The sequence below is a fragment of the Mustela nivalis genome, assembly GCF_964662115.1.
Source record: "Mustela nivalis genome assembly, chromosome: 14".
NCBI classification, from domain to species: domain Eukaryota; kingdom Metazoa; phylum Chordata; class Mammalia; order Carnivora; family Mustelidae; genus Mustela; species Mustela nivalis.
In genome coordinates this window covers 82695449-82722712 of record NC_139033.1, presented here as the reverse complement: position 1 = coordinate 82722712, position 27264 = coordinate 82695449, and the positions used below count along the sequence as shown (strand labels likewise).

Below are 27264 nucleotides of genomic sequence, written 5' to 3'. Positions count from 1 at the left end.
GCTTTCTATCAGTCTCGCTTCTTTAATCACGGACCCATTACTGGGGGACCCAACAGTCCGAGATATGTGTTCTAGGATGTTTCCCAGGGGTCCCCAGTGGAATTAAACTCCAGTTGCACAAGAGTGATAACTTGTTTTCCTGCCATCCTTCCATTTCTTATCCACGTTTTGTAGGAGCATCTCCTAAATATGCTACTTGCATTCGATTCAGGATTGGATTCTTGTGAAACCCTAAGCAGCTGGTCATGGTCATAAGAAGCAGAACTTCAGAGTGAAATTCTGGAATTGGATAGCTCACCAGTCAAATAGAAGTAAGGACCTTATTAGTGACTCTAGCTTGCTCAGTTCCCCAAGTAATAAGACATTTACCGGAAAAGTCCCTTGAATGTGGTGGATCTGCAGGTTCAGATGGAAGGGGTTGCATTGACTAATATCTCCAACATTTGAGCAATATGGTGGAAATGGTCACTGTAAAACCATGGAGTGGGCTGGTTGTCGCTAAATGCCAACAGAGCACTAGAAGAAAATGGTGGTCTCAGAACAGCCAACTGATGTGGGAGCCAGCTGGCTTCTATGGCAATGCTTAGAGGTCTGTGTAATCTGTGGCCAGAAGGAAGATCAAGATCTGTGGGTGGAGCATAACAGAGAAACAAGGTGACAGATTTCACAGCCCTAGTGTCTCTGACGCCAAAGTCAGGCTGTGATAGAGAGGGCATAGGACCTGGGACTTGGCATGGCCGCATCTAGCTGAATACACTTAACCTGTAACTCTGATTCCCTAGGACCTCTGGGTCAAGGGGCTTCCTCCTTCCTACACATCTGGAGCTTCCAACTTCATCTGGAGACATGGCAGAGATCTCACCCAAAGGCTGGTTCAGAATTATGCTTGCCTTACTCAAGAAATGTCCCATATCCCATCATTTGTTTTGGACTAATAAGAAAAATCAAGTCTCAAAGTGTCCTGACATGAGTACTGTCTCTAGATGACAGGAGGAATGACCAAACAGGACCTAGGAGTTCACGTGTGTCTTGAGGGTGTTGGATCAAGAAGAGGGTAAAAGGCGGTACCTGGGTGGCTCAGTGGGTTAAGCCACTGCCTTCAGCTTGGGTCATGATCTCAGGGTCCTGGGATCCAGTCCCGCATTGGGCTCTCTGCTCAGTGGGGAGCCTACTTCCCTCTCTCTGCCTGCCTCTCTGCCTACTTGTGACCTCTATCTCTGCCAAATAAATAAATAAATAAAATCTTAAAAAAAAAAAAAAGAAAAAAGAAAAAAAAGAAGAGAGTAAAAGGCCAGATGGAGAGAGTTTATTGATCCTGGTGCAGTGCCCCCATGATTAAGACAACTAGAATTGGTCTTAATGGGATGGTGCTTGAAACTTGGATAAATGGGACCCTAGTGTCAAAACAATGGGAGGCTCTGGAACCTCCTTGCCCTTGAGGAACAGGGTAAAAATGATCAGAGAGAGGTGTTCATGTTACAATGGACTTATTATAAAGGTCCAGAGAAACACCAGTGGACTGTTTTCCATAGGGCTCAGATGACACTCTCTTCATAAAATGAAGTTGATGGGAGGGGCTGCCACTCTGGAAACACTCAGTGGTGGCTATCCTCCACAGACTGGAGTTCATGGTAGGGATACTGCCATAGAATTAGACTAATCCATTTCAATGAGTATGGTGGATGTCCCAGTGGCAGCACCAAAGCACAGAGACCAGATGAAGTTACTTACCATGAAGGGAGTGAGATGCCCTTCCCAGATTTCCTTCCAGAACACCTTGGGGGAGGGCTGAGCGATGACAATTGAAGGATAGCCCTCAGCTGTTTCATCCAGGCTCTGGCTGGGTTACAAGTGATGGACCACTCCTTCTCGCATGGACACCCTAATGGGCAACTTTTGCTTGGGGACTCCCCATGAATGTGGATAAGATTTTCTTAGAACTTCCACCTGAGACCCTTCTTCACCATTCCTTCTTTCCCTTTCTCCTTTCTCAGGTCTCAGACCAGTAGTATGGTCTGAGGTCTATCCCTACCAATTCTTGTTCCTTTCCCCTTTCAGCTATTTGCCCTAAAAACTCTCATACATGTCTAATCCCAGCTTGGTGTCTAACCATCAGAAGACTCGAACTGACACAGGCAGAAAAGTTGAGACGGCAACCAAGAGACTCTGGTCCACAGGGACATGTATAAATGATTAATAGACCATGGTACATTGAGGTATCAGATGTAGGGGCAGTCACATATGGCTTGACTAGTGATCGCAAGTGGGTGAGTCACACCAGTGATTCAGCCACACCAATGGAGAGTCACGAGCCCTTCCCAGTTTCCAGATATAAACTATTCTCAGATCCAGAATAAATCAATAGGAAAACCAGGTGTACTTGAAGGAGGACCTTACAATATTTCAGAAATCCTTCCCCAAGGAGATCCTCTCATTATTTACCCAATAGCTGACAGGAAATGGGAATGAATATCCAGATACTTTTGAGGGCTGTTGACACAGGTTCTGAGGTGATACAGAAGGCAGGGGGAAAAAGAAGAAAGGAAGAAAAAAAAAAGTCGTTTGCAGGTAACTACAATACAGAAGACTGGTGATTAATAGATTCCTCCCCCATGTCAGTTTCACACTGTGTCCAGTGGATCTGCAGAACTGGCTGGTGATAATTTCCTGTTTCTGGATATATACAAAGTCAATCATAGGTCATCAAAAAACAATGTGGGGGCACCAGGATGGCTCAGTCAGTTGGGCGTCCAAATCTTGGTTTCAGCTCAGGTCATGATCTTGGGGTTGTGTGGTCAACCGAAACCTGTGTGGGGATTTGGAGTTAGTGCAGGAACGGCTTGAGATTCTCTGTCTCTCCTTCTTCATCTGCCCCTTCCCCTGCTCTCTCTTTCTCTAAATAAATAAAAATAAAATCTTTCTTAAAACAAACAAACAAACAAACAGGGGAGCCTGGGTGGCTCAGTTGTTAAGTGTCTGCCTTCAGCTCAGGTCAGGGTCCCAGGGTCCTGGGATCAAGTCCCATGTCAGGCTCCCGGCTCAGCTAGGAGCCTGTTTCTGCCTTTTCCACTTCCTGTTTGTGTTCCCTCTCTCACTGTCTCTGTCAAATACATAAATAAAATCTTAAAACAAATAAACAGACAAACAAAACAAAACAAACAAACAACAACAATAACAAAAACCAATAAGGCACTCTAGGTGGAATGGCAGAATATGTTCCCACCCCCAAAACTTGAAGTAGATGTGGTGATCCCCATCTTTTAAATCATTCATCTGGTCCCTGGAAATTCTACTTAGGCCAAGGCTGAGAATGGTGGTAAATTTAATCAAGCGGTAACCCCAGTTGTTCCAGATGTGGTATCATTACTAAGACAGATCAACGAGGCACTTGCTGTGTGAAATTTTTTTTTAACATCTGGTATACTGAGATATAATTTATATATATGAAAATGCATCTTCTGTAGTGTACAGTTCAGAGTTTGAAATACATGCATTCAGTCTTGTAGCCACTCACTGCTGCAATCAAAATATAGAATAGTTCATCACCCCTAAAAACCCGTCATGCTCCTTTGTCATCACCCCATCCTTCCACCTGCAAACCTTAGCAACCAACTGCTCTGTCTCTCTCTTTTTTTTAATCCCCATAGTTTTGCATTTTTAGAGTGTCATGTAAATGGAATCATACAATATGTAGCTGGCTTCTTTCACGTAGCCTTTTTTTTTTTTTTTTTAAACTGGCTTCTTTTTTTAAACTGGCTTCTTTCACATAGCCTGCTGCACTTGAGACAATCCATGTCTTGCGTATATCAGCGGTCATTCATTCCTTTGTGCGGCTGAGTTATTATTCCATTGTGTGAGTGCTCCAGCTTGTTTATCCATTCACCGATCAAAGGACAATTCTATTAGCAGGTTTTGGTGATTATGAATAAAGCCACTAGAAACATTTGTGTGAAAATATGTCTTCTCTTCCCTTGGGTAAATACTAAAAAGTGAGATCTCCTAAAAGTGAGATTGTTGAGTCGTAAGTAAGTGTACATTTAACTTTATATGAAACTGCCAGACTGTTTCCCAAAGTAGCCATATCATCACTCAATGCCTTCAGTAACGTGTGAGTGTTCTAGTTGATCCACATCCTTTAAGGAGTTAGCATTGTTAGATTTTTTTATTTTAGTAGTTCTAACAGATGCGTAGTGTTATCTTGTTGTGGTTTTAATTTGTGGCTTTCGGTTTTGTTTTGTTTTGTTTTAAGTAGGCTCCACACCCTGTGTAGAGTCCAACATGGGGCTTGAACTCTCAACCCTGAGATCAAGACCTGAGCTGAGATCAAGAGTCACACACTTAACTGACTGAGCCATCCAGGCGCCCCTAATCTGTGGTTCTAATTCTTTAATGATTGACAATGTTAAGCATCTTTTCATGTACTTACTTGCCTTCCATATATCTTCTTTAGTGAAGTATCTGTTCAGAACTTTTCCCTTATTAAAATTGAATGGATTGTTTTCTCATTATTGAGTTTTGAGAGTTCTTTGTGTATTCTTTATGTATTACATATACCCTTTATCAGGTATATATTTTGCAAATATTTTCTCCCAGTCTGGGGCTTGTATTTGAATTTTCTTAACAGTGTCTTTTGAAGAGCAGACATGTTTTTCATTTTTATGAAGCTATCAACCTGTTATTTTATGGACAGACAGTACTTTTGCTGTTACATTTAAGAAGTCTTTGCCTAACTCGAGGTCATAAAGATTTTCTACTAAAAGTTTTATGGTTTTAGGATTTCTACTTAGGGCTATGGGATATTTTGAAATAATTTTTGGATATGATGCTACCCAAATGTTTGTCAATGAGAGAATGGTTATACAAATGTGGTAATCCATTCCATAGAATATTATGCAGCCATAAAAGAGAATGAACTATTGATGCATGCAACAAATTGGATGAACTTCAAGGGAATCATGTTGAATGGAAAAAGCCAGTCTCAAAAGGTTACCTACTATGGTTCTATTTCTATGACATTCTTAAAAGGACAAAGTTAAAGAGATGGAGGACAGAATGATGCTTGCAGGGGTTAGGGATGGGAGGAATGAGGGGATGGATGTGGCTATAAGGGGGTAGCATGAAGGAGCCTTGTGGTAGAGATGGTAGATGGTAAAGCTAAATATCTTGCTTGGTGGTGATCGTGCAAAGATACACACGTGGTAACATGGGCGCGCACACACAACACGCACACGCATACACAAATGAGTGCAAGTAGAATTGGAAAAAATGGAATAAGCTCCAGATTATACTAATGTCAATTTCTTGGTGTTAATGCTGTACTATAATTATGCAAGATGCTAACACTGGAGGAAGCTGGGGAAAATGTGCATAGACCATCCTTGTACATTACTTTGCAACTTCATGTAAACCTATAATTATTTCAAAATTAAAAATTTGGAAAAATTCAGTTGCAGTTGTCTTGACACGTTCTCCTAAAAAGCCACAAAATCTTGATCCCATCTAAATTATTATAATCCCGTAATAGTTAATAGCTGCTTCACAGTCAAATTTCCACAATGGTTCATAAGATGGCTTTTATTTATAGTTACTACTTTTTGTTTGGTTTGGTCTCCTGAGAAGATCTAATCTGTATAAACTGTGTTCTTGTTACTTGTTAGATCTCTCCAGATTCTTTTCATCTGTAAGGGTCTACACCTTTTCTTTCCTGATATTCACTTTTCGAAGCATCCATGCCAATTTTCTTTTCCAGCATTCTGCAGTCTGGGTTTGTCTGGCTATTTTCCTGGGGCCCTTGCTTTCCCTGATGGGGAAACGACTTGCAATGGATTTAAACACCTCAAATATGCTTACACACATGGGCTTATCATGACACTAGCAAATCAATGTTGGAAGAAGCTGGCACACTGACTTGTTACTATTGACAGTCGGTAAATAAGAGAATAAGAGGGAAAAAGATCAAACATTTATCTTGCTTTTTACCTTACACATAGCTCCTCTGGGGACTGAATCACTGATGAGGGGAAGTTTTCTTACCAAAGTCAAGGAGGAACGCAGGAATGCAGGAATGAGAACTTCCCTGGCTTGCATCCAGTAATGAACCAATGGATTAGGGCATTGTGCTTACATCACAATTTAGAATGGAATACAAGGGCCCCCACTCCATATCCTGATGGGTGTCCTCGTGTTAACTCCACCCTCCCCCTTGTTATGTGGAGCCATCTCCCTCATCCCTCAGTTCATTTTGCCAAACCATGTCAAGGCCACACTGGCCTTCTGTATGCTCCAAGAGCCCCTTGCATTTTCACTCTGTCTGATTGGCATGCTCCACTCTCAAGACCCCTGGGCCTCCCTCAGATTTGGGGGGTCTCAGGAACTAACTCAGGTCAAAAATGTTGGGTACTCCATCTTCAGTACCACTGGTGCCATAGCCAAGCCCATTGGGTTCTGTGTTTCTGTGTCAAATTTGGGATCTGCGCCAAGCAATTCTGTGCACAGGCCACAGTTCTTAGCACCCCCAGGTTCTCAACTTGTGTCACAGCTGGGGGTGCTGTAGATGCTTAGGGGTGGCAGTGGGGGTGAGATGTAGTACCAGATCCCAACAATCTGGGAACCACAACCTTTCTGACATCCCTCTCCTCTGTTACTGATTCAGAAAGTTCCCCCAAATGTTCCCTTCCCTGATTGGCCTAATTTGACCCTTTCCTTCCCACATGCTCCCAGCAGATGTATATCATCACCAGCTTCATATGCAAGGCATCAGAGGGGTGTGTGTGTGTGTGTGTGTGTGTGTGTGTGTGTGTGCGCGTGCATGTGTGTGTGATAGACAGACAGACAGAAGGACAAAATGTGACCAGTCACTGATGTGACATGATTTCCCTTCTTAGGGAATCACAATGACCCCAGCCATCTCCAGGAGTCCCAGAATGGCAGGGTCTTTGGAACTCAGGAATCCCTTTGGTCGTGCCATCAGTTGCTCATTCATCTTTTTGCCCAAATCTGTCAGCTCCTTGTGTTTATCAGACACATCAAACACATGGAATGGATCCTGCCCACCAGGATTTGCAGAATTTGCAGATTAGTTAAGGAGAGAGATTTGCAAAATAAACTTAGATCTGTGTGGTAGGCGCTTAGTTAGGAAACCACAATGTTTACACATGGCAGGAAGCTGGTAACTGCGTTAAGAGGTCAGGGAAATATTATTGCCTGAGGAGGAAGTTTTGAGATCCTCGTAGAACCCTGAACTGGGACGCCAGCTGGAGGACACTGTTAAGGGTCAGGAAGTCCTGCCCATCAATGAACCGCTTGGAAAAAGCGTTGGAGGCAGCCAAGAGGATTAGGTGTCGGATCAATTGCAGATACTTAATGTGGCAGAAACACTTGAGGGGGGCATGTATAAGACATGGGACTTGGGACCAAATCTGGGCCAGCCTCCAAAGACTGCGTCATGATAAAGAGTCTGAATTTCCCCCTTCAATCTGTACTTTCCTGCCCAAGCCACAGGCAGCTGTTGATTACTGGAAATGTGGCCAGTCCAAATTGAGATGAGCCACAAGTTTAAAACACACACTGGATTTTAAGGATTTCATACAGGGAAAAAAAAAATTTAAACCATCATAGCTAATTTTTATATTGACTGCATTCTGCAATGATAGCATTTGGGATGTACTGGCTTAAGTAAAATGCACTATTAAAAATCATTTCAGGGGCGCCTGGGTGGCTCAGTGGGTTAAAGCCTCTGCTTTTGGCTTGGGTCATGATCCCAGGGTCCTGGGATGGAGCCCCGCATCAGGCTCTCTGCTCGGTGAGGAGTCTGCTTTCCCCTCTCTCTCTGCCTGCCTCTCTGCCTACTTGTGATCTCTGTCAACTAAATAAATAAAATCTAAAAAAAAATCATTTCACCTGTTTTTTTAAATCTTTTTAAATAAATGTAGCCAATAGAAAATTAAAAATTACAGATGTGGATTGCATAGGTGACTTTGAAGGTGGGAGACAAGCAAAGGTTAGTTAGAGAGGAGGAGTGCAGGCAAAGCTGGATCTGGGAGTAATGAGGAGGAACAGAGGGTACAGGCTGAGCAGTGGGGACAGGCAGAAAGCCAGATAATGATCGAGGTGAGAAATGACTCAGGCTAAAGGAAAGGACTTGACAAAGAGGAAGGCCAGGCCTGGTGACTGATAAGGAAATAATACAATAATAAGAAGAACACAGTGCATTTGAGGAAGTAGAAACTCAGAGGGTACCTAGGACATGGCATGAGCTGAGGCCATTGTTTTACACTGGTGGAAGGGCCAGTACTGACATGTGCCCACCTCTCTGGGGGACCCCTTGGGAAACGGACGTTCTCACCCATATTTGGGATCATAGGACGGATAGTCTGCCTGGCACCTCTCTGAGTAGGAGGCATGTGCCCCCTAAGTACCTATATAGGGGGTCCCTTCCTGCAGGGTACATCCTGACCTACCACCCAGGGACTCAGGTTGCTGCACAATAGGTCAGGCCTGTAGGCACCCACTGTTTCCTCTTCACCCAGTAAACCTGTTGGTGAGGCCTCTCCCCCTGCCTCCAGGTTTTTCCCCAGGTCTAGAGGTTTCCATAGAGTTATCAGGCAGGAGGACTTGCGGTTGACCTTGATTGCCCCACCAAATGTGTCTTGACTGAGACCCAGCAGCAGCAGAGCTTCTCCAGAGCAGGGGTCAGCAAGGTCTGGTACTATCTGGCGCGGCCCTATGTTTCTGTAAATAAAGTTAAATAGGGACATAGCCATACCTATCCATTTATGTGTTTGTTATCTGTGACCGCTGTCACAGTAATTTGGAAAGCCTGAATTATTTACTATACGGTCTTATATAGAAAATAATTGCCAGCCGCTGCCACTCTCTTGTGCAAAAGAATCCATGCGTTTCTCTCACCTGCATCAGTGGTGTTTAATCAAGGTAATTTTGCCACCTTGGGGACTTTTGGCAATGTCTGGGGACATTATGGTTGTTGTAATTAGGGGTGGGAAGGCGCAGGTCTGGGCATCTGTTGGGTTAGGGGTCAGAGATACTGCTCAACAGGACAGCCTCACCACAGAGAACCGTGTTCGAACGTCAGAGGAACCGGGCTGGAGCACCTGCTCCCGACCTGTCCCTTGGCGCCCACGACCCCCCAGAGGCTTGCTCACCCTGTAACCCCTGCACGATCCAGCATCCCGTCCTCAACAGGCATGTTCCCCAGGTGCAGCCCCTGCCCCCCCAGGACCTCCCAATGCAGAGACTGGGGTCACGTAGACTGTGAGCCACCGGTCTCCTGGGACCTTCACCCTAGGTTGGTTCTTGGGTGCGTCCCATTCCTTCTGACCTTTCACCGAACATCTGGGGCCTCCCCAGGACAGTTCAGCACACCAGGTGCACCAAACTCAGTGGAAAAACTGTGCAAGACACAAGCGAGTTTAATTCCCCCAATCTGGCCTTCCGGGGGCAGAGGGGAGGGGGACAATAAGAATTTGCAGGGTTTCAGCAAAGCTGCCAAACAAGAAAAAGCTGAGCCAGGACTCTTCTCCTCAGCCCTGTGAAGCTCATGGCCGCGGCCCGCCTTGCCCACACGCACCTCTCCCTAAGGATGCGTGCCCGTCTGTCTTTAGATCACGGTATGTGAGTCTTGGGGTGCCTGGGACCCTGGAGCAGCAGGCTCCTTTTCTTCCCTCCTCATCACCCTCACCTTTTCCATGCCCTGGGCCCCCACCGCACAGTAATACATCGCCTCGTCCTCAGGCTGCAGCTCTGCGATGTTCAAATACCCCGTGTTCTTGGCCACATCTTTGGATCCGGAGAAGCGAGGGGGGATCTTGGGGCCCTGGTCATTGTCTGAGTGGGAGAAATATCTCAGCACGAATCTGGGAGGGTGACCGGGCCTCTGCTGGTACCAGTAGATGCTGTAAACATTGACGTCATGGTCTCCGTTCAAGGTGCAAGGCAGGTGGATTGTGGTTCCGAGGGACGAGGACACAGATGGCGGCTGGCTCAGCACTGGCTGGGAGCCACAGCCTGGGGACACAGAAGGCATGAGTATTTGGGGCAGGCGAGGGCAGGGGATGGGGCTGGGGGTGGCAAGCTCTGGGGTGTTCTCACCTATGCAGTGAGCGAGGAGTACCAGCAGGGCAGGAGTCCAGGACATGGTGTAGACGTGCTGGGCTCTGTCTCCTTTGTGCTGCCACGGTTCCTGGGGCCCTCTCAGGGCTGGGCCAGCACCCTCCTGTGCCCTCCCAGGGGTGGAGCCATTGCAGACCTGCTTCCTGGCCGCCACCATCCCGAAATTTCTAGAATTTGCAGTGTCGGTTGGGGAGGGTCCACAGCCACCTCTGTGGCTCTTGCCTTGGCCCCATGGAAGCGTCCGGGGAGGAAGCACCTGCTGGAACCTCACGGGCCAGTGCCCAGGAGGCCAGCCTGCAAGGTTGGGTGTCTGAGGTAGGGTAACCTCAACGTCCTCCTGAGGGAGCTGAACCCCCCAATAATATGATTCTTGTCTGAATTTACATGCCTGGTGAAACAGTAGAGAGAACACAACCTTAGGGTGGTGAAAACACCTGCTTTGTACAGCAGAAAATGCTGTGGCCCTGGGGTGAGTGTGGTACTCTGTCCCCTTCCACATTCCTGCTGCTCCCTTCTGCCAAACCCAGTCCCCTTTCCTCCTAGAATGAAGTAGCTGTGGCTCACAGCTTCTGAGAAAGAAGCACCAGAAGGGACTTGCTGTTGGGGATAGGAGTGCCCAGGTGGGGCCCAGGGCAGGTGGGGGCAGAGGTAGAGCAGCCTTTTCCCCCCCATCGGGTCCTCCAGTGGCCTGGCCCGAGCCTTTCTGACCTCTCTCCTCTTCACAATAGTCTCCCTGGGGAGCAAGTATGTCAGTGTCCCCCTGGTCCTCAGCCTCCTCCTTGGCCAGTCCCTGCTCCTGTAGAGGTTCTGTGTGTCCCATCCCTGCCCCATCCCTGCCCCACCTGCGTTTGACCCCCATCATCGAGTACTTCCAGAAGGCCTGACGCCTACTCTCTGCTCTGTGCTGCCCACAAAACCCTCCCCACAAAGCCCTCAGATGAAGACTAATGTCCCTATGTTAATCAGAAGCTCTCCAGAGAAATAGAACCAATAGGAGATATATGTAAGAAGAGATTTATTATGAGAACTTGCCTCACTCAAGTATGGAGATTGGGAAGTCCCGTGATCTGCCAGATGTCTGCAAGATGGTGGACCCAGCGATCCATGACCCACCATCTTGCAGACCTGGGAAAGTCAGTGGTGTCACTCAGTCTGAGTCTAGAGGCCTGAGAATCAGGGGAGCCGGTGGTGGAAAGCCCAGTCCAAGGGCAGAGGAACACCAATGTCCCAGCTCAGCAGGAGACGGGAAGCAGAAAGGGACCAATTCCTCCTTCCTTCTGCTTTCTGTTCTAGTCAGGCCCTCGATGAACTGGAAGATGCCCACCCACATTGGGGAGGGTCTCCTGCTTCAGTGAATACACTGGTTCAAACGTTAATCTCATTTAGAGATGCCTTCACAGACACACCTAGAAATAATGTTGAATCTGGGCATCCTTTGGATGAGTCCAACTGACACATGAAATCAACCATCACGCTTTACCATCCCTTCTCTCCTCGTCTCATTCTAGAACTTTCTCAGCAAGACATAGCCACAGAGGGAAGTCAAGGAAGTGAAGTGGGTCCTCAGTTCTCATGGGACTCTTTTTTTTTTTTTTTAAGATTTTATTTATTTATTTATTTGAGAGAGAGAGAGTGCACAAGCAGGGGGCTTGTGAGGGAGAAGCAGACTCCCCACTGAGCTTGGAGCCCGATGTGAGATCATGACCTGAGCCCAAGGCAGACGCTTAACCTACTGAGCCAACCAGGCACCCTCTCAGGGGGCTCTAAGGCAAGGTCTCTCTTCTGGTGGAGGTAAAAGAAAGAAAAGAAAAAAAAAAGAAAAAGAAAAAGGGTTACTTCAGGGGGTGGGTCACCTGAGCTGTTGTTTCTCCTCAAAAGGCATAAGTAGGACCAGCCCCTGAGATGAGAACACTTGCTGAATTCTAGAGGGGGTTGCAAGGTGTTCCACGCCTGGAATAATTTTCAGGGCAGAGGGCAGAAAAACTCCTGACTCTGAATTAGTTCCCCATGGGACTGGCAGTCTGCTAGCTGGCTCCTTCTGGTGTCCATGCTGAAGGTCTTCTGGGTCATACTGACAGTGGGGACCAAGAGAGCTCCCAGCCAGAGGGAAAGAAATCCTCTCCCAGGGCAGGAAAAGAAGCAACGGGGTTCCCCACCAGTAATGTGCCTACCCACACCCTGCAGTTACAGGTGTGGTTGTCTGGGGTTTATTATGAATAACAAAGACACCTCTAGAGCTCTCATCTCCTAAGAAACTCCAGGCAGACAGTGTCTCCTTTGCTGTCGTGCCCTCTGCTCCCTTGTGGTGCATTCAATATATTTCTATTTCCGAGAGAGAGAGAGAACGAAAGAAAGAAAGGGAGAGAGAATGAAAGAAAAGGGAAGGGTGGGGGACAGAGGAAGGAAGAAGGGAAGGAAGGAGCTCCAAAAGTTTCAGGAGCTCTGTGCCAGGAACTGGAAGAAGATCAAATATATATTTCTTATCATAAATCACTGTATCACCGGCTGGTGCTCCTAACTAGGGAAGCTTTATTTACTGCTATTTTAGGAGAAATTGGGATATGGGTTTTTATTTGACCCCTTCTTCCAGGTAGACTCTTCTTTGCGAGTCTTTGGTCAAGAGCAGCCACTGTGAATATCCATGGTCTCTGTCCCCGTGGAACTTAGAGTCTAGTAGGGAATCAGCAAATACAGTTGACCCTTGAATGACTCTGATTTGAACTGTGTGGGTCTACTGATATGTGAATTTTTAAAAAAGATTTTATTTATTCATTTTTTAAAAAGATTTTATTTGTTTATTTGACAGATAGAGATCGTAAGTAGGCAGAGAGAGAGGAGGAAGCGGGCTCCCTGCTGAGCAGAGAGCCTGATGCAGGGCTCCATCCCAGGACCCCAGGATCATGACCTGAGCCAACGGCAAAGGCTTTAGCCCACTGAGCCACCCAGGCACCCCTTATTTTCCATTTGAGAGAAGAGAGAAAGGAGCATGAGTGAGGGATGAGGGAGAAGAAGGGGAGGGGGGGAGGGAGAAACAGATTTCCTGCTGAGCAGGGAGCCTTGTGGGGATCCCTCCTGGGCCCCAAGATCTCGACTTGAGCCAAAGGCAGACACCAAACTGACAGCCACCCAGGCACCCCAAATGTGGATTTTTAAAATAAATAATAATAATAAAAGAAATAATAAATAAAAATAAATAAATAATAAATAAATAGGACAGTACTATAAATGTGTTTTCTCTCCCTTATGATTTTCTTAAAAACCCCTTCTTTTCTCTAGCTTACTTTATTTTTTACTTTTTGAGATAAGAAAACACATTTATAACAACTCTGTATTGAAAAGAAAACCCCAAATTGTGCACAAACCTTGTTCGAGACCCAAAACTTTACACTTCGAAAATGACGTGAAGTCCAAGGATGCTTTGCTTATGGATGAAGAACACTGGGCCTGGTTGGGAGAGCAGGAGAGACAAGAAAACCTGCTGGGTGAGCTTGACAGTAACCCAGAGGCAGGGGTCACATATGGAGAGGAAAAAGATCATATCTCAGATGAGACTATGGGCTCCTTTGTTCAGAAAAGTTTTTACAAGGAGATTTCCCAGTGCAAGGTCAAAGACAAGGTCAAGAGAATGATATTGAGCATCACCAGTACCTGCACCTTGCTGATGATGGTGGTTCCGGAGATGACGATGAATCTTCTTCAACAATTTATTTTTCCCACGACACTGAACCAAAGAACGTCCACAAAAATACAGGAGAAGAAAAAAAAAAAACCCACCCACAGTGTTACTTTTGTAGTGAATGGAAAATAGGAATCAGACATAGCCTTGGAGACCGCCAGTTTGCCCTGGAGCACTCAGGGATCAGAACACCAGAAGATACTTACAGAATATTTGTCGATGCTGCAAATGGAGGAGCCGGGGGCACAGCCCTCAGATGTTCCTCCTGAAGCTGAGATGCAGAAAGACTCTTTGATGTGGTGGTGGTGGTAGAGAAAGTTAAGCTGCTCGGCATTACGACCCATGGTTTGTAAGGAATTCTGGCTATGAAGAAGCCGTTTGCAGAGAGGCCAACAAGGTCTCTTTGGAGAAGAAAAATGAGGAAATCCTCAGCAAGAGCTCTCAGCCTCACCTGGAACAGCATTTTCCTGGCATTATGGCCAAAAAAGAATTTTTACCCTCTTCCTTGACATCACATCCAGCTGCTTCAGCGCAGGTATCTCCCGTCTGTCCAGAGAAAAGAGACCCCACCTCAGAAAGGCTGGGGGAAACTCCAAAGACGGTTTACAAGTTCAAGGCTGCCAGACTAAGTTGGAGACACTAAGAGAAATGCAACTGGGTCTGCGAAGCCTGGGGTGTTTGCTCAGAGCATGCAATCCATGCAGGTTTTAATGATGCCTGCAAGGAGACTCCTGGATCAACCAATCACAAAACTACCTGCTTCTCATCAGTGCTATGAAAAGAGCACAAACACATTTTATAATATTCCCATCCTTGTCTTCTCCTCAGATGGAACTGCAATATTCGTAGTATTTTTCAAGGGAGTTTGATCTCAATCCTCATTTTTGTCTTTTAATCCAATAAAATCTTTTTAAAGTTTTTAAAAATAATCTTTTTAAAGTTTTTATTATATTTTTTTCTTTAACTTTGATTTCTTTAAGTAATCTCTATACTCACCCTGGGGTTCAAACTCACAACCCCAAGATCAAGAGTCACATGTTCTTCCAACTGAGCCATCCAGGTGCTCCAAGGCTTTTTTGAAAAACAGTAGTTACTTTGCTAATCTTTACTCAGTATTGATCATTTTAGAGAAAATCTTAAAGCCGAAGTTTCTATATGTTGCACAATTACATTTCACTGTTTGCCAACATTTTAAAGATGTTTCCCAATGTACTATTACAGTTTTTGCAACTTAAAAATCCAAGTAATCACTTCAAACCATGGTGAGCTCGAAGAAGAAAGCTGGTACAGTATGGTGACTAGAGCTGAGGATACTATATATTTGCAAGTTCCCAAGAGAGTAGGTCTTCAAAGTTCTCAACACAAGAAAAAAATTTGTAACTAGGTAGGGTGATGGATAGTACCTAGACTTATTGTGATCATTTCACAATATATGCAAGCATTCAATCAGTATGTTGTACACACAAAACTAGTATGTCAATTATACATTAAAAATTTTTTTTTAATTTTTATTTATTTATTTAATTGATAGTGAGAGAGACAGCGAGAGAGGGAACATAAGCAGGAGAGTGGGAGAGGGAGAAGCAGGCTTCCCACCAAGCAGGGAGTCTGATGTAGGATTCGATCCCAGAACCCTGAGATTATGACCTGAGCCGAAGGCAGATCCTTAACAACTGAGCCACCCAGGTGTCCCCCCCCAAAATAATTTTTTTTAAAAAAAGCTGGGTCTCAGTGCGCCTGGGTGGTTCAGTGGGTTAAGCGTTAAGCATCCAACTCTTTTCTTTTTTTCCCAAAGATTTTTATTTATTCATTTGAGATGGACAGAATGAGTGAGAGCACGAGCAGAGGGGAGGGTCAGAGGGATAGGGAAAAGCAGACTCCCTGCTGACCTCAATCCCAGGACCCCAAGATAATGACCTGAGCACAGGCATTTGCTTAACTGACTTAACCTGCCCAGGTGCCCCTAAGGGTCCAACACTAGATCTTAGTTCAGGTCTTGATCTCAGGGTCATGCATTCAGACCCCGCCATAATTAATTAATTAGTTAATTAATTAATATTAAAAAAATTAAAATCTGGGTCTCTAAAGAACTACTCTTATTTAGAAGTAAGAATATACACAAAGCTTAAGATATCACTAAGGTTTATACTGAATTTAAGCTATGAAATAAAGGGAAAAAGAAAAGAATCTGGGGACACCTGGGTGGCTCAGTTGGTTAAGCGGCTGGCAATACATCACTTAATCAAGAATTTGGTCCATGATGAGATAAGGAAAACCCTGCACCAGGACATATAGTAAAATTAAGGGTTAAAAAAAGAATAAAATCTAAAAGTTTCAAGAGAGAAAAAGATCACCTACAAAGGAAAAAGAACCAGGCTGACTGCATACATGCTTTTGTATGCAAGAAAAAAATGGAGGAATATTTTCAGTGTAATGAACAGGGGGAAGTTCAGCCTAGCATTCTATATCCAGCCAAATTTTATGAACAAGAGAGCATAATATTATTGCATAATAGAATCCGTCTACATCCTAAAAGCCTCAGAAATGTTGACACCCTTGTCCTGAAGGAAGAAACAATTGGCATGTAAGTGGGCTAAATTTCTCATCTAGTTAAGGGAGAGATGTAGAAATCAATTTTAAAAAATTGAGATAAAATCCACACAGCATAAAATTCACCATCTTACGTTCCCACCAGCAATGCACAAGGGTTCCCATTTCTCTATAACCTCATTCATCTTTGTTATTGTCTAACTTTTTGACTCTAGTCATCCCACTGAAGAAGTGGCATCTCCTTGTGGAATGGCTAGTGATGTTGAACATCTTTTCATGTGCTCATTAGTCATTTGGCTATCTTCTTTGGGGAACTGTTTATGCTAGTCCTCTGACCACTTTTAAGTTGGGTTGCTTGTCTTTTTTATTGCTGGGTTCTAGGGATTCTTTACATATGTTAGACAATAGACTCTTACGAGATTTGCAAATATTCTCTCCCATGCTGTGAATTTTATTCTCACTTTCTGGACAGTGTCCTCTGATGCACATGGGCTTTAGTTTTCATGAACCCCATTGATCTGTCTCATTGTTGCATGTGGTTTTGGGGTCGTGTTTAAGAAATAGATTTAAGGCCACAAAGATTTGCTCCTATGTTTCCTTCTAAAGGTTTACAGCTTTAGCTTTAGGTTTTGATCCAACCGAGTGCCATTTTGTACATGTTGTGGGAGGTTCGTCCATGCAGAATACTGTGCCAAACTTCGTGTCAAGCTCTGATTTTATCAAGTAGATGGTGACCATGTGTCTCAGAACCACTGTCACTGAGACTGGCTGGGTCAGCATTAACTGGGTCCAGGGCCCTGGAGGGAGGGAGACTCAGAGACCAGTCCGGTCTTCCTGAGCTGAGAGCCACACTAAACGCAGAGGAAGGCAAGAGAGAAGCCCAGGGTCTGTTTCTTGAGACTCCATCTGCAGGTCACGTGGGCAAAGAGAGAGGAAGGTGAGGAGGAGCAGAGAGGTCAGGCCCTGGTGGAGGTACCACACAGCTCTGGCTCACAGTCCACAGCAGGGGCTGGTCTCTCGGATCCAACTAAAACTTACTAACACCTAAGTGGGGACAGAGATGCCGAAAGATGCTGCTTCCTGATTGGCCAGTCTGAGCATGGTCTGGGGGAGGGGCTTGGCTTCCTGGAGCCGCCTCAGTAGGGGTGGAGGGCAGGGCAGGTGCTCCTGGCCCCATTAGGACCCCGTTGGTCCTGGCATGGCACAGCTGCAATCAGTCACACAAAGACTATGTTGGTTCAACTACCTTAGAGTCCCCTGAGAGGTCCCCTGATGGGAGGCGGTATTCTTTTCAGGACGGCTGCACGGCGCCCCCTGTCGACCAAGATGAGCGCGCACCAGCACCAGGCTTCAACGGGGCTTGAGGTAGGTAGAATTCTGCGGGCTGTGCACTTGGGAGGGTTAGATTGTATACTTTTATTACAACTCACCTCTCCCTAAAATTTAGCAGTTCCTTCCGTGGCGAATGTAGGCATGAGACCAAGGCAGTCTTGGCAATACCTATTTATCGCCAAGGGAAATTGCAGTAACGTTCACATCATGTTATAGTTAGTTGTTGACCAACTTCCAAACACAGTTTACACTTATCCATAAGGTTAAATTCTGGTAATTATTAGATTAGGCCTGCTGCTATAGTCTCATATATTTGTTCATTCTAATATCGTGGTAACTGTGCTTCGATTACGATTAGATTTATTTGTGATCCTGGGTACTCATCAATGTTCTCCAGACAAAGACCTCAAGCATATACCTGTAGCCAGACAAGGCTGGATTTATTGACTTGTTGGAACGTCGGACACTGGATATCCTGGGAAACGGTGGGGTGGCTCAGTTAGAGGGTGTTAGGAAAGAATTATAGGATTTGGGTTTGCTTTCGGGAATTTTGGAGAGGATTCAAGGAAGAAGGACTTTGTTGGGTGGCTGGATGCTGTCAGGAAGGCAGGGTGATTCTATCATTGAAGAGTGTCCTAATTCTAACCTGAGAGGAGGAGCATAAGACATGTATGAATCTAGAGCAGGCACTCATAGGAGCCAACCAAGGTGGGCGTATGGTCATTTTGTGGTTTGAACAATAACTCATGTTTTGTCTGTGTTCAGATATCACTGCAGTATGATCTTGTTTTGTCTTGATCCATCACTGACCTTGTCTGACGCTGGTGTTCTGTGAAATTGTTTATGTTCTTGAGTGCTGCAGGGCTGGGCCAACTCCCAGCAGCCCAAGACCTGGCTGATAGGACCAGGCAGGGTCCCAGCTGTCAGGAGCTCACTCCCTTTCTCTTGCTCACATATATATCTAGGGGAAAAGGGGGCATGAGGGTAGCTCAGTTGGTTAAGCATCTGACTCTTGATTTTGGCTCAGGTTATGATCTCAGGGTTATGAGATTGAGCCCTGAGTTAGGCTCAAGATTCTCTCTCTCCCTCTGCCCCTCCACCCCTGCTCAAGTGGGCTCTCTCCCCTCTCTAAAAAAGGAAAAAGATAGTGGTTTTATGAGTATTTTAAATTTGCATCAAAGTTATTGTTATGCAGTGCCCAGCCAATCTGTCACTTTTTTTTTTTTTTAACTCTACCGTACGTGTAGAGATCTATGTTTACGGCTATCTAGTACTCCATTAACAGGATAACTGGGTCTCACCCATACCTATTACACTGGAACATCTGGGGGTTGAAGCCAGGCATCAATGTTTTTTAAAGATCCCTGGTGACTTCAAGACACCACGAAGTTTGGAAACCCCTGCCCTGTGTAATACTTCTAGAAATCTTACTGCTTGTTAGAATCACATGGGAGTTTCTCTTAAAAATCTGATGCCTAAGAAATGGAACCATGGTCACATTCTAATTCTTTATCTGAGTGTTAGTCACACAGCAGAGTTCAGTTGGTGAGAACCCATCAAGATGTACACTTGTTTTCCATTTGCTTGTCTGTAGGCGAAACTTCAGTATTTTCAGTATTTCAGTACTCAGAAATTTTCAGCATTGTTATTACCATGAAGGCGTGCTTTTGGCCTTTACCCTTTAGCCTTCTGGGAGCTGCCCATGTATATGTCTGTATGTTTCCATGAGATCCATTTTCCCTCTCTTGATTGTGGTTTTCTCATTTCCCAGACCTTAATCAACTGCCTTAAAAATTTATTGTCCCAGTTTATAATCTGGCATTTACAATTGTCTCTTTGATCTTTTTGGATGGAAAATTTTAGTTTGATATTCACTGACTTGCTTCCCCTTTGCTTAGTGCCATGCTCAAGCAGCACCTCCAGGTTACAGAAAAAAATGTTCGCCTGCAGATTACTCATTATCTTTATAGCTTTACTCTAATCCCCTTTGGGTTTCTTTCTTAATGCCGTGTGGTACAGAGTCTGTCTTAATTTTCCTCCCTACGGAGAACCAATTTTAACAATAGCATCAATTAATCATTTTCCTCCCACTGGTTTTCAGTTTTTTTGTTTTTGTTTTGCCTTATACACCAAGTGTATACTTGAAGTCTCTTTTCCAGCAGGTCTCTGAAACTTGAAGTCTCTTTTCCAACTCCCTGACCTTGATCATGTGCCAAGTTCATGCCACAGTTGGTGCCTGAAATCCCGAGGTACCTAGATTAGGAAAAGTGTCTGAAATTTAGTAAGTCCAGGGGAAATCAAAGACCTTAGTTCCCCCATCCCCCATATCTTGCTGGGCAGAGACTGATAGGCTTTGGACTAAAAATTGAGAGGAAAAGCTGCATTGGAACTTAAGGTCATGAGAAAATCAGTGTGGCAGGTAAAATGGCATGCTATTTACAACATCCACCTCAACTGGAAGAGGTGCATCTGAGAGGCTCCTGCTGGTGCTGAGTGGGGAGATCATTTAGAGTTTTTCCTTTTTTGTTTTGTTTTTTAAGATTTTATTTATTTGACAGAGAGGGAGAGAGTGCAGCAGAGGGAGAAGCAGACTCTCTGCTTCTCTTGTTGAGCAGGGAACCCTATTTGGGACGCGATCCCAGGACTCTGGGATTGTGATCTGAGCTGAAGGCAGACACTTAACCAGCTGAGCCACCCAGGCGTCCCTAATTTGGAGTTTCTTTTGGGAGAATCTAGAGATGTGAATGGCTCCTGCCAATAAAGGAGCATGTCCAGGCTGACAGGCTGGGGAAAGGAAGGGGAGATTGGCTCATGGAGCACTAGTGGAATGAGGTTTCGCTCACTGCCATTACCCTGGGAACTTCTCCTCTGTCCCCTGTGAAGACAGAATACATTATACCTGCAGACTATTGAAGTTGGATTTATTCTGGTGAAGGAGAGAGGTTTGGGGTTCTGGGTAAGAGCCAAGGTCAGAGGAGGGTGCCCAGCCTCAGCTGCTGCAAATTATTTTAGTTGAGGTTTTTTGGTTTATAAGAGGTAACCACGAGGATGCCCACAGAAGGAACATCTCTTGGGTTCTGCAGGGAGCTGGACAGGTACTCAAGAAGGGTGCTTCTATATCTTCACCCAAGGTGCTTCTTATCATCTAATGTTTAAACATTTTCTTTCTCCATGTCCTCAAAGGCCACAGTTGGGGCTCCAGTGAGCTCAGTGGGAAAGGGGATGTTCGCTTTGAAACAAAATGATTCAGAACGTCTAAGGCCATCAAGAAACCAAAATAAAACCCAGGGGTGATGGTTCTAACAGAGACACTCAGGCCTACAAAAAGGAGGGGTCCCTGACATAGGGAAGTAAGGAGTGTCCTGGTCCTGGTCCTGGTCCCAGATCCTGGGAGCAGCAGAGTCTGTGCAACCTAATTCTAGAAACCTAGAGGATGTAAGAACAGGTCTGAGAACTCACAGATGGGGGTACAGGTGCCCCTACTGTCATCTCTCCCCCACTGGGGGTGAGAGTGTAGCCTCCAGGCTAATCTCTCTGATCCCTGATTTCAGTCCTGCCTCAAGCCCAGGTCAAGGCCACAGCTGGGGTTAAGCTGGAAGAGAACATGAAAGCATCATCTTCACAAAAATGAATGAAAAAGTGAGTGATTCCTTTGTAATCTATTGACCACATCATTAAGAATGCCCAGAAGGGCACCTGGTGTCCTCATGATCCTCAATAGGTCACTGTAGGGTGGATCTGTGCACCCCTATTTCCTGGGACCCTATCTCACTCAGCCCTCCAGGTTTCCAAGCCCCAACTGGTGATATGACCCGCAGACTGCAGTCCGAGGCTACTTCTCGGCCCTTCCCAGCACACTCGCCAACCAGGAGACAAGGGGTGAGCCGAGCAGGACCTAACCGCCACCGCACATGTGATCCCAAATGACAAAACGAGGTCCCGCCCACGTGAGCAGGATGAAGCGATCAGGCCCCAAGATCCCTTTAAGGGAGCAGGCCCCGCCCCATCTCCCAAGTTCCCCTTAGCAGGAAGCAGGACCCACCCTGACCACGTGACCCATAGAAGGCGTGGGGAGCTGGGCCGGCCCTGCTTCTCCCGTGATCCAGCGTGAGGGGGAGGGGGCCCTGCCCACGTGACCTATGTGAGGCCGCCAACCCTCTTCTCAGCCCATGCCCCACGTGACTCAGGAAGCCTTCCGCGCCCTTGTGACTCAGAAAGCTGCCCGCGCCTCAGGAAACTTCGAGAGATGCAGTTAGGCTCCGAGTATTGCCTTCCGGTCCTTTGAGAGTGCTTTCAATCCCCAGGTCGCCCTTTTCAGCTGTCTAGTAGGCTCTGGGGTCTGTGGGGCGTCAAAATGTGGAACAGGAGCCCAGGGCTCCCGCGCCAAGGAGGCCTCAGGAAGCCGGAATGTGATGCTGCCTGGGCCCCGGGCTTCCTACGTTCTCCTGCGGTTGAGGTGGCTGCGCAGGATGCGGGACGCTTCCTGTGTCCTTTGCTTGATGGGGGATCTGGAGAGGTTCCAAAGGAAAGTCGAGTGGGCGGACTTCCAGGTGGGTGCAGACTTCTTATCCCAGGGCCAAGGTAGCAGTTCTTTCTTGCTGTAACCACTTGCGCTGCCTCTTACCCTTGACCAAAGAACGCCACGGGTTGGGCGGGGGGGGGTGCCTTCCGGAGACTGCCCCCAACGCAGTGGAACAGAGTGCACCCGAGAGGCCCAGTTTCCACCATTGGGACCTACAAGGGTGGGCTGACCCTGACACCTGGCCATGCCCTGCCTCTGGACGCAGCTCACCACCTGCTGGCATTAGGAGCCGTCACTGGTGGAAGGGGGTGGAGCTCAGGTAGCCCAGGCACAAGATGGCGGCCCCAAAGTTAGAGCTTGAACTGGTGGTGAATTGGGATAGGATGCCCACAGAAGGGAGTGCACTAGGCAGCGCACTAGGTGAATCATTTCGGAAAGCATGACCAGTTAGTAATTAGGAAAAGAGAACTGTGGGATTGAATGAATGGTTAGTGCTAGGCAGGGTTGACGCCATAGGGAAGGATAGAGGCAGAGAGCCAATTGGCAATTGGAAGCCACCCTCAGGATCTCCTTGGTAGCAAACAAAGAGGCCTTCATCTTGGGGGGTGGAGGGGGAAGGATGTGGAGGGGGGGGCGGGGGGCGGAGCTAAGGGTCTGGCTGGGATTTAATCTGCAGGGAAGTAGAGTTCCAAAGGAGGTTGAATTCCCAATCAGGGCAGGTCTGCTATACCAAAATCATCCTGGCTGGGAAGGAATGGCACCCTGGCCTATTGATAGAGTTACCTGCATTGAAGACCCATGATCTGAAATTCACAGATTCTCCTTAACGCTCTGATAGGAAGTAAGTGAGCCAACCCACCCTATTAAAAACTAAAATATTGAGGTGCCTGGGTGGCTCAGTTATCTGGTTAAGCGTCCCACTTTGTCTCCGCCCTGGTCTTGATCTCAGGGTGGTGAATTCAGGCCCCATGCTGGGTGTGGAGCCTACCTGAAAAAAAAAGTCCCCCCCTAAAAAAAAATCCCACTAAATCTTCTATTTGAATACATTGCAGGGGCATTTTCACTAAGACAAAATATGCTTTTCTTGCTGTCTTTCCCACTTTCCCTCCTGGCATGTAAGTGGGGCTTGTCCCAGCATAACACAGCAGGAGATGTGCTTAGGCTAAGAAGGGAGATAAAGGAACCACACCTTAAAGGACCACAAAAGTCTATGGCAAGGGGACTCAATATTTTCTCAAGGGAATTTATACACGTTTACTCAGTATTTTAGTTACCTGATGGTGTGCAATAAGTAAGCCCCAAATTTTGCAGCCTAATTCATTATTTTTGTTCTTATCTCACATGGTTTCTGTGGCTTAGCTGGATAGTGCTGGCTCATTGGTGTGTCTGAGGACTGGGGCTGCAGTCATTTGAAGGTTCAGTTGGGCCTGGATACCCACTTTCAAGGCAGCTCCCTCACATGCCCAGTCAGTTTTTGACAAAAGCCCTTCATTACTTGCCACATGGGCCTTTCCATAGTGCCATTTGGGTGTCTCTGTGACACGAAAGCAAGTGATCCAGGGGGAAGCACGGTGGAAGTCACAGTGCCTTTTATGACCTAATTTTGGAAGTCACACACTGTAATTTCTACAGATGATCACAGGTCTGCTTTATTCAGTGCGGCGGGGGCCTTCACAAGGGCATGAATGGATACCAGGAGGCAAGAATCATTGTCATTTTGGGCGATTCTTTCTTACCACACATGGGTAAATGTAAACAAGGGGAACTGGAATATACAAGCAGTTTGAGGAACAGACCAGGGAGAGGGGCAATATATAAATAAATTATGTATTTTTGGACATAGAGTCAGAGTCAATATTACTGTCTGGATGTGCAAAACATAATTGTGCCCCACTGTTAGAATTGGGGGGGGGGTGGCTCTAGAGAGCCAGATAATAAATAGAATTCTGGGTCAGGATCCAGCTCACAGTGGTAACCCTGTGTCATTGCCCAGTTTGCAAACACCTGATTGGAATAGAATATTTGGAAGTCAATGCAGCACCCAGATTGGGTCTTTTATCTGTGAGATAAGAACTATCGTGAAAGGAGAGGCCAAGTGGAGGTCTCTGTACCTGTTTCCATTCCTGGTCAAGATAGTTAACAGTATCACATGGTGGGAGGAATGACAGATAATTTTGTCATTCTTAAGGATGCAAAGGGCTGGAGTGGTGGACCTTGTCATATTTTCATTTAATTCAGCAGTCTGTCCCTGCAGAAAGCAGGTTTATCCTGGAAGTTGGCCAAGATTTTTGTAAAGTCACACAGATAGTAGCCCCAGCTGAAGCTGCTGCTCCAGATAGGCTTGCCTTGCTTGAGCCGGATTAATGAAATCTCGGGTATATGGTATACAAATGTTAAATGGCAAATGTGTTCATTTCTGTCCCTGTCAGGTACCATCTGCTTTCACATGGAACAGGTGAGAGTCTATGTTTAATTTTGCCCCAAGATTATGCCCTTCCTGCCTCTGTCAGGAAGAGAGATCTGGACAACCTACAACCGGGCATCCACAGAACATCACACCAGTTCACCACTCTGACTTGCATGCCATTCAAGCGAGATTAGTGAGAAATGGCTGGCATGTTGGAAGCCTTGATAAGAAACATGCATTGCATCCTTGGAGACGTGCCTTTGAAGATTCAGGGATCTGCTGCACGAGAAGAGCTTGGAGTGCCCCAGGACATGCTGGGTCATACCATCCAAAGGAAAAGATGAATTATCACAACTTGCACCTCCCGTGGCAAAGAAGGAAGCATGACACCTGGTAGGATTCTTCAGGTTTTAGAGACAACATATTCCATATTGGAACACTTTTTTGGCCTGTATTCCAGACACAAAAGACTGCCCCATTTTTTTAAGGTGTATTGGAGAGTGCGCTTGTGTACATGAGCAAGGGAATTGGGAGGGGCAGAGGGAGAAGCTGACTCCCCTCTAAGCATGGAGCCGGACACTGGGCTGGATCCTCGGACCTGGAGATCATGACCTGAGCTGAAGTTAGACACTTAACTGACTGAGCCACCAATGGGCCCAAAAAGACTGTGACTTCGAGTGTATCCCAGACTAGGAACGTTCTCCGCAGAGGAGCAAAGTCTAAGCTGACGTGAAAGCAGCCATTGTGCTTGGGCCACAAGATGGCGCCAATCTGAGGGGACTGGGGGTACCAGTGGTAGGAAAAGGTACCTTCTTAGGGGTCTGGAGCCAGGCCACGAAGTCTGCAGAGGTGACTCATGCTTATAAAGCAGTTCCTGTAGTGCTAGTGGGCCTGGCAGAGGGCCATCAGACACGACATGACCCTATGGCCAGAACTGCTTGTCATGAGGGAAGTTCTGTCAAACCCACGAAGTCATAAAGTTGGTTGGGTTCAGCCACCGTCCATTGTGAAGCGGAAGATCCTGCTGGGTTAGAAGCTGTAGCTGTGCCTGAACACTTTATCCTCTTTGTGTCCAGCACCCAACTGGTAAGAAAAAGGAGCCCCCGTCTTGGTGGGAGTAATTGACCCAGATTAGGAGAGATAGAGCTGCTTTTAAACCAGGGGATAGAGAGGAATAAATTTGACTCCCAAGGGATCCATTTAGGGGCTCAGTACTCCCTTGCCTCATTGTGCCACAGCCCTCTCTGCAAGAGGCACAGGGTGCAGGGGCTCAGACGCTTCGGAGATGGGGTGTGAGCCAGGCCACCTGGCATGCTAGCAAGGACAGCAGAGTGGTAGGGACCTTGAAGGGAATCTACAATGAATAATGAAGAAAAGACAAGATGAGGAGAATCGATGCATTGGAACCTAGGAGAAGGCTTTAAGAAAATCAGTGTGACACGTTGAATATGTGTTTATAGCATCTTTCTCCAGTATAGAGGGAAGTTGGTGAAGGTCCTTCAGGAGGGCGCAGCAGGGAGATGCTTAGGGGCTTCAGTGGGGAGAAGCTGGAGGTGTGAACGGCTTCTCCCAGGGAAGCCATTTGGCAGGAAGGCTGACAGGCTTAGGGGAGGGGAAGGGAGATTGAGAGCATGAGGAGTTTTCACTGCCTGAGTTCTGGGGAATCTCTTCTCTGTGTCTTGTGCAGATGTCAGTAGAATATACACCCCCCTTGAAGGGTTTGGTATTTGGACTTAGTCTTAACCAAGTGAGAGGGTCATGAAGGAGGGGCAAGGGCAGAGATGCCCTGAGGGTCCCAGACATGGTTTCTCTTGGAATGTTCCTTCAAAGAAGTGGGCCATTTCAGAAGCATGGGAGGAGGCTTTAGACATAGCTACTTCTGCAGCCAGGGCCCTGCCTCCTTCAGACGAGCTCTGCCTTCAGAACAATTAGTGGATTGTGACAGGGGCCTGGTGCTGCCTACTGGGCCTCAGCTCTGAGCAGGTACCCCTTCTCACACATACATAGGCGGAAAATGCTCAGTCGGGTCATAGTCCAGAGTTTTGATGGTTAAAATCATCATTTACCAAACCAGCTCTCTCACAGTCCCCTCGTTCCCTTGGGAAGAGCAGCCTGCTGTAGAGCGAGGGCTGAGAGAGGCTCCAGGGAGTGGCAGAGCACAGTCAGGGTGGGAACTAGAGAGAGGTGGGGCCCAGGTGTGGATTGCTGACTGTGCTGGGGTGGAGGGAAATGCATATGTTCCTTATGTTTGTAGAGACTGTTACCACAGGGCTGGCCAAGCGCTCTGGCCCTTGCCCAGGGCCCTGCTTGTGGGTGTCATTCCTGAGGCCTTTGTGGGTTCTGCAATTGATTTCTGACTTCACCATCCACACAGGCTGAGGTTTTAGCTTCTGTAGTCCAAACACTGGTTCCTCTGATCCACCTTTTTCTAGATTCCAAAACTTGCCTTTTTCTTAAAGAGCAGGGGTGTCTAACTTCTCTCTGACCTGGTTTTAGCTCTTCCTTTCTTTCTTTTTTTTTTTTTTCTTTTTTTTTTTTTCTTCTTCTTCCTTTATTTCATTTGGGTTTTCAAGTGGCAGCTCAGAGCACTCATGTTCAGTCATCCAAGTGTAATCAGAGGTTCACTAATAGATTCTCCAGTGTGTCACT

At 46.4% G+C, this 27264-nt stretch overlaps 2 protein-coding genes across 14 annotated transcripts in view; one reads left to right on the top strand and one right to left on the bottom strand.

The window, feature by feature from the left end:
* Nucleotides 1-9410: 9410 nt before the first annotated feature.
* VPREB1 (V-set pre-B cell surrogate light chain 1) lies at nt 9411-10491 on the bottom strand. Its single transcript, XM_082697737.1, has 2 exons — nt 10108-10491; nt 9411-10023 (listed from the first exon to the last, which is right to left on the bottom strand). The coding sequence occupies exons 1-2, from the start codon at nt 10283-10285 to the stop codon at nt 9617-9619; spliced, it is 585 nt and encodes a 194-aa protein (XP_082553863.1). The 5' UTR covers nt 10286-10491; the 3' UTR covers nt 9411-9616.
* Nucleotides 9474-27264, top strand: part of LOC309847437 (melanoma antigen preferentially expressed in tumors-like) — a 55303-nt gene continuing 37512 nt past the window's right edge. For 3 of the 13 annotated variants that reach the window (XM_082697686.1, XM_082697689.1, XM_082697682.1), the window contains exons 1-2: nt 23881-23953; nt 24638-25008. In XM_082697686.1, the coding sequence (XP_082553812.1) occupies nt 24674-25008 (335 nt within the window). In that variant the 5' untranslated portion in view covers nt 23881-23953; nt 24638-24673. Of the gene's footprint in view, nt 9627-17649; nt 17720-21791; nt 22237-23843; nt 23954-24637; nt 25702-27264 lie in introns of those variants that run through there. The other 10 variants (XM_082697691.1, XM_082697690.1, XM_082697684.1 and 7 more) reach the window with 9 other exon arrangements.